The sequence below is a fragment of the Panulirus ornatus genome, chromosome 52 (assembly GCF_036320965.1).
Source record: "Panulirus ornatus isolate Po-2019 chromosome 52, ASM3632096v1, whole genome shotgun sequence".
NCBI classification, from domain to species: domain Eukaryota; kingdom Metazoa; phylum Arthropoda; class Malacostraca; order Decapoda; family Palinuridae; genus Panulirus; species Panulirus ornatus.
Genome location: NC_092275.1, coordinates 5,905,403 through 5,912,902, shown reverse-complemented (window position 1 = coordinate 5,912,902; position 7,500 = coordinate 5,905,403). Strand labels below are relative to the sequence as shown.

At 52.1% G+C, this 7,500-nt stretch overlaps 1 protein-coding gene across 2 annotated transcripts in view; it reads right to left on the bottom strand.

The window, feature by feature from the left end:
• LOC139765005 (visual system homeobox 2-like) overlaps positions 1 to 7,500 on the bottom strand; it is a 270,002-nt gene that overhangs the window by 104,174 nt on the left and 158,328 nt on the right. For both annotated transcript variants that reach the window (XM_071692061.1, XM_071692062.1), the window contains exon 3: positions 3,488 to 3,575. In XM_071692061.1, the coding sequence (XP_071548162.1) occupies positions 3,488 to 3,575 (88 nt within the window). The remainder of the gene's footprint in view (positions 1 to 3,487; positions 3,576 to 7,500) is intronic.

Genomic DNA, 7,500 nt, shown 5'->3' with positions numbered 1-7,500 from the left:
TGCCGAAATGACGGGTGAACTCATCCATGTACTCACCCGTTACTCGTGGGGTTCCCCAGGGATCCATCATGGGGTCTAGACTTTTCATCATCATTGATATTATTGATATTAATGCACGTCTGAATGACTCAGTTTCCAGATTTGGCATTTGAGACAATGATCGGCAATGCTATGCTAACCAAAGATGGGCTAAGATTATGAGAGGATCCAAATGCATTAACTAAAGGGTCTAGAAAATGGCAAATGCCATTTAACGCCCATGACCGTGAGCTGTTGCAGGTAGGACACCTCAGCGAGATATTCAGTCATGAGCTGGTGGGGCCACGGGACAGAGGCGACCTTCTAGTGTGAGGGACTTATGTAAAGTCTCACTATCTCCAATAACATTTAACTTCTCCCAACATTGCAACGAAGCCGCTAAGAAATCCAAGAGGATGTTAGGATTTATCAACAGAAGCTTTACGTAGAAGAGGGAGAGTATGATACTGCCACCCCTATATAAGGCTGGTTAGACCCCACCTCGAATATGCAGTGCAAGTCTCTCACCCCACACACACACACACCTTAAGTAAGGATATTCTTAAACTGGTAGCTGTTAAATTGATTCCTTCCTTCTGTTACAAACCACATGAGGATAGACTGCGAGAACTGAATTTGTTCTCTCTAAGTACGATGCGGCTCCGAGGCACGTTAGTAAAATGTCTCACCATACAACAATCGTTTAACAACGTCGATACTGAATACTTCTTTGCGGTCGTGCCATTGCTACCAACGAGAGAAAATGGACTAAGACATAAAGGTCACCGAATTGATTTGGATTGCACGACATGTTTCTTCACCAGCATGATTGACCCGTGGAGTAAGTGCCATGGAATGGCGTTCAGATCAACATTTAATACCTTCAACATTAGGATTAATCATCACCTGTCACTCTACCATTTTGATCAGTCATCACAACGTAGTGGGATAACAAGCTGTGCCTCTCAACCACTGATCTCGCCCTAACCATGCTGTAATGACGTACCAACAATGATTACCTCGTGTCGCCTGCTTTAAGGGAGCAAGATGGAATGGTTCCATCATCCTTCGTCATCATGAGTGATACAGACATGGTAAGCCGCGAGGCTGGAGCCTCATAGTTGACCCTTAATACATCTTTATAAACAAGAAGTGAAGGGATGCATGTCTTTGGTGATGGGACGAATGAAATAGTCACTTTCATTCTACCTTCTTGACTTCCCGGTTAAAAAAATTTTACCTTCAGGCATATCCATCCTGCAAAGTATTTTTTCGATGTCTCCCGGCCGGCAAGCTGGCGGAGGGAGTGGCGGGAGGGGAGACACCCTGTGCTGTGCTCCTCGTCCACTGCTTTTAAGGGAACGGCATCTTTTCCAGCAATGGTGAGACCAGATCACCTCGCTCGGGACTCCAGACTGTTGTAGTCTTTGTACCTATGTAATACCCATCCACCAGCAAGGTTCCTCTCCTCCTCTCCTTCCCTCCCATCTTGGCCAATGCTACTCCCTCTCTCCTTCCTTCCCTCCCTCCGTCCCTCCATCGCCCCTCAAGACAACGTCTCCTCATCTCCCAGGAGCGTCGCTTCCCTGCTTTCCCCCCTCCTCCTCCTCCTCCTCGTCCCACCCCAGAAGCACACATACACACACACTCTCCCCCTTCTCCTGTTCCTGCACCCCCTTAGAACAAAGTCACGTCTCCTCCTCCCTCTCTCTCTCCCTCTCCCAGCAACCCGTCCAGACGGGCGGGCAACATGACCCTGGCGACATCTGCAACTTGCAACTGGCCGAGTCTGGCCCGACGCTGCAGGCGACGTGGGGACACGAGGACGTCTTTGTCGTCGTGTCACTCGTCCGCGTCACTAGCTCCCCGCCCCTCCCTCTGATGACCCTCCCACCCACTCCAGCCAGCCGGGCACGTCCCTCCCGCCCCCCAACTCCACACACACACACACACGCACACAGTCCAAGACCTACGATACATCACTGTAACACCTGCGAACTCCTGGCGACGACGAAAACTATATAAACGACGCCATTCTGGTCCTCCCTTTTACATCTGAGGTTCGCTAGGGCCTCTCCTCTGCCCCTCTGAGGCGATGATAGACCATCCGATACAGCGGGCCAACACTAGGGTTCCCTAACCCATCACCTACCTACCTCCTCCTCCTTCCCCCACCACTTCCCTTCTCGCTATCGCTCCAAGCTCGGTACAGACGGAGGAAGGGAGTCCCCCCAGGGGACACACATGATCACAACACGTGTATTGCTTGGGGTTAATGGTCTTTACGCCACACACACACACACACACACACACACACACACACACGGGGGCGCCCTGGCGTATGATACACGAGCACCCTCCCGAAGTATGAGGCTCGGGTGAGGCTTAGAACTCACGTACAACGGGTATGGTTTGGGAGCCACGAGAAAAAGAGAAATAGCTTTACGTGCCAAGATGTGAATGAGTAACTATACCAGTCCTTGAACGCAGTGAAGCCATGACTGATACGCCACATACCACAAGCATCTCTCCTACAGGCAAGGCAAGACTACACGGAGTTGTACGTTGTAAGGTAAGCCACGGGTGTGGCAAGAGTGATTCAGTGACGTCACTTCTGATAACCAGGTTTACGTCATTGTCTCTGCTGACGTCACTAATGCCGATTCAGCTGTCATGTTCTGACGGATTAATTAATCCCTTGACAACATGATAATCATCCTCTGATTAAAAGGATTACACACAAGGATTAAACCACCATATAGTCCTAGATATAGCTATATGCTATGGTCAGAAAGCACAGACATATAGGAAGTATTGAAAAGTGTATATTGTAGTCAAGTGTATATAGAAGATTTATATCCCATCATTGCTTAGCTGGAAATTGCGTATGATAATTGCGTATAATAATTGCTATTGGTATTGTTGATGATGGTCCTACACAATGGTTTTTGCTGTCAATGGTTAATTAATTGGTTTATCTTGTTAATATAGATAGTTATTGGCATAAATGTAGTCCTGAGCCACTAACATTGTGGTTATCTGGTAATGGTGTGGACTGGCAGTGGTGGGGGTTCATCCATCCCTCTCTCTCCCTCTTTCCCGTCCTCTCCATCTATATGTCTCCCTTTCTCTCTATCTCTCCTCCCTCTCTCCCTCTTCATCTGTACTTCTTCCTTTCACTATCCCCCTTCCTCTCTCTCTTTCCCTCCCTCCCTCCCTCTTCATCTTTATTTCTCCCTCTCTCTATTTCTCCTCCCTCTCTCCCTCCCTCCCTCTTCATCTATACTGCTCCTTCTCTCTATCTCTCCCTCTCTCCCTATTCATCTATACTTCTCCCTCTCTATCTCCCCTTCCCTCCATATCAAACTCTTCATGTTCTCTTTTCTCTCCATATCTTTTCCTCCTTCTCCTCCTCCGCTTTCTTTCCTCCATGGACCCTCCCCTTAGCGTCCGAGTCCGCCCGACTGACCTGTGCCTCCGCTTCTTCTTCTTCTTCTTGCCCACGCTCAGGTTCTGGCCGTCGTAGGTTTTGCTCATGGAATCGGACGAGTCCAAACCTGTGAGGTAAACAGAGAGAGAGAGAGATGGGGTTAGGACACGGCTGCTGGCTAGAGAGAGAGAGAGAGAGAGAGAGAGAGAGAGAGAGAGAGAGAGAGAGAGAGAGAGAGAGAGAGAGAGAGATAGGATAATAAGGACATAATCATATAAAAAACGAGTAGGCTGTTCTGTGTGTCACAAGTGGTGAGTTAAGATGAAGCATTTCTGCCCCCTGTGTCACATCTCACAGGGTGGACAATTGGCACTTAACTCTCAAAACATAGTTATCAAAACATAGTTATCAAAAATAGTTATTAAAACATAGTTATCAAAACATAGTTATCAAAACATGGTTATCAAGTTATCATCAGTTCACTGCTGGGTTATCATACATAAAATACAAGTGCCCAGTCTGCATTTCACTGCTATATCACGACACAAGTGTACACATTATCACTGCTGACCCCCTGACCACCAGTGACCCATTCTTCACTGACATTACAGATGCTAATGAAAAAAGTAATGATAGAATTTCTTATTAGAAATTACTATAGAAATGACATTTCTTTTTTTTTTGACATAGTATAGAAGTTATATTTTTCTTTCAAGGGGAAAATAAATGACTTGAATACACCATCTTCTCGATGATCCAGCCAGCTGTTCGTGGACCCGTGTTAGTCTACTGGGAGAGATACATCTGTAATTAACACCTTAATATTTTTTAGTCTAGTGTTCAGACGGACGTCTTTTGAAAGTTTGAAACTTCCTTAGCTTGAACTTCCTCAGTTTGAACTTCCTCTGTACTCATACAATTGGTGGGTCAACGCGCGTCATTACACAAGATTAACGAGAGAGATGATATATTTTTTTATATATTTTGTGAGTTACTGGGACGTTTGGAAACTGGTGGGATATATTCATGGCAGCGGGAGGTACTAAGGGGTTAAGTACCCCCCTAGTTAATGGAAGGGGGTAAATCTTTGAGCAGCAGGGAGGGAGGGGGGAGGGAAGGGGTGTATATACCCAGCTCATACAGAAGGAGGGGTAAATGGTTTGATCTGGGAATGGTGGAGGCACGGCAATGGGTGATGGAGGAAATGGTGGTGGTACGGGGAGTGGTGGAAGGGGAGGGTAGTGGTGATTGGCGGGGAGGATAGTGGTGGGGGAGGATAGTGGTGGGGGAGGATAGTGGTGGGGAGGATAGTGGTGGGGGAGGATAGCGGTGGGGGAGGATAGTGGTGGGGAGGATAGTGGTGGGAAGGATAGCGGTGGGAGAGGATAGTGGTGGGGAGGATAGTGCTGGGGGAGGGTAGTGGTGGGGAGGATAGTGGTGGGGGAGGATAGTGGTGGGGAGGATAGTGGTGGGGGAGGATAGCGGTGGGGGAGGATAGCGGTGGGGGAGGATAGTGGTGGGGAGGATAGTGGTGGGAAGGATAGCTGTGGGAGAGGATAGTGGTGGGGAGGATAGTGCTGGGGGAGGGTAGTGGTCGGGGAGGATAGTGGTGGGGAGGATAGTGGTGGGGGAGGGTAGTGGTTGGGGAGGATAGTGGTGGGGAGGATAGTGGTGGGGGAGGATAGTGGTGGGGGAGGATAGTGGTGGGGAGGATAGTGGTGGGGGAGACAGGAAGACATGTATGGGGCGATAGTTATGGAGGCACGGTAAACGCGGGGGGGAAGGGGGGTGATGGGTGATGCACAACCTGTTGTTACAGAGGAGTGGAAGGGGGAAGAGGAGGAGGAGGAGGAGGAGGGGAAGGAGGAGGAGGAGGAGGAGGAGGAAGGAAGGAAGGAAGGGGGATGGTGTGGTGGTGGTGTGAAGGTGGTGTGGTGTGGTGGTGGCGTGGTGACGGTGTGGTGGTGTGGTGGTGGTGGTGAGGCGGTGTGTTCGTGGTGGTGTGGTGGTGGTGGTGGCGTGGTGATGGTGTGGTGGTGTGGTGGTAGCGTGGTGGTGGTGAGGCGATGTGGTGGAGGTGGTGTGGTGGTGGTGTGAAGGTGGTGTAGTGTGGAGGTGGTGGTGTGGTGGTGTGGTGTGGTGGTGGTGTGGTGGTAGTGGTGGTGTGGTGGTGTGGTGGTGGTGTGTGGTGGTGGTGGTGGTGGTGGTGTGGTGTGGTGGTGGTGTGGTGGTAGTGGTGGTGTGGTGGTGTGGTGGTGGTGTGTGGTATGGTGGTGGTGGAGTGGAGGTGGTGGAGTGGTGGTGTGTGGAGGTGGTGGTGTGGTGGAGGTGGTGGCGTGGTGACGATGTGGTGGTGTGGTGGTGGTGTGGTGGTAGCGTGGTTGTGGTGAGGCGGTGTGGTGGGGTGTGGTGGTGGTGAGGCGGTATGGTGGTGGTGGAGTGGAGGTGGTGGAGTGGTGGGAGGCGGTGTGGTGTAGTGGTGGGGGGGTCGCCGTCATCTAGGCGGACGGCGCGGTACAATGGCGTGTGGTAGAGCAGGTTATGGCTGGGCAGCGCTGCTGGAGGGTCGTTCATGCCACATCCCCGACCGCGTCGCCGGCAGGAATGGTGTCCCCGGCCGCCCCTGGGGACGACCCCCTGATGGCTGCCTCACACGCTTTGTGGGGCAGTTGGTTCTTTAGAACGTACTTCTGCGGTCATTTATACTGTAAAACTTTAAACTACACCTTCTTGAGGGCGAGGGGAGAGGAAGGGGGGGAAGGGGGAGGTGTTGTTGTGAAGGGGGAAGGGGAGAGGAGGAGGGGGAAAGGGGGTATGTTGTTGTGAAGGGGAAAGGGGAAGAGGAGGGGGTTTTGAGAAGAGGAGGAGGGGGAAGGGGGGTGTTGTTGTGAAGGGGGAAGGGGGAGAGGAGGAGGGGGAAGGGAGGATGTTGTTGAGAAGGGGAAAGGGGAAGAGGAGGGGGTTTTGAGAAGAGGAGGAGGGGGAAGGGGGGGTGTTGTTGTGAAGGGAAAAGGGGAAGAAGAGGGGGTGTTGGGAAGAGGAGGGGGGAAGGGGGGATGCTGTTGTGAAGGGGAAACGGGAAGAGGAAGGGGTTTTGGGAAGAGGAGGAGGGGGAAGGACGGTGTTGTTGTGAAGGGGAAAGGGGGAGAAGAGGGGGGTGTTGGGAAGGGTAAGGGTGAGAGGAGGGGGGGGGGAAAGGAGGGGGTCTCGATACCCAAATGGCAGAAGAGAGGGGGATGGGGGTTAAGGGGGGAGGGGATTAAGGGGGGAGGGGGCGATAGGTGTGCCTAAGAGATATCAACGAATTGCTTAAGGTGAGGGGAAGAAGGGAGGGGAGGGGGCAGAGCAGTAGGTGCCAGGGGAGGGTTGGAAGGGGGAAAGGGTAGGGGGAGCAGAAAGATGGAGGGAGGGAGGGAGGTGCTGGAGGGAGGGGAGGGGAGGGGGGATGGGAGAGGGGGAGGGGGAGGGGAGGGGAGGAACACAGACATCGCCAAGATGAACAAGAACAACATGGCGGCGTCAGAACATTACCCCCCCCCCCCACACACGTAGACACTGAGGGTCTCCCCCTACACTGGGGGGGGGGGCACTCATGACCTCCACACCATGACCTCATGACCTCCACACCATGACCTCATGACCAGAGGACCTCCACACCATGACCTCATGACCTCCACACCATGACCTCATGACCAGAGGACCTCCACACCATGACCTCATGACCAGAGGACCTCCACACCATGACCTCATGACCAGAGGACCTCCACACCATGATCTCATGACCAGAGGACCTCCACACCATGACCTCATGACCAGAGGACCTCCACACCATGACCTCATGACCAGAGGACCTCCACACCATGACCTCATGACCAGAGGACCTCCACACCATGACCTCATGACCTCCACACCATGACCTCATGACCAGAGGACCACCACACCATGACCTCATGACCAGAGGGCCTCCATATCATGCACTCATGACCAGAGGACCTCCACACCATGACCTCATGACCAGAGGACCTCCACACCATGACCTCATGACCAGAGGA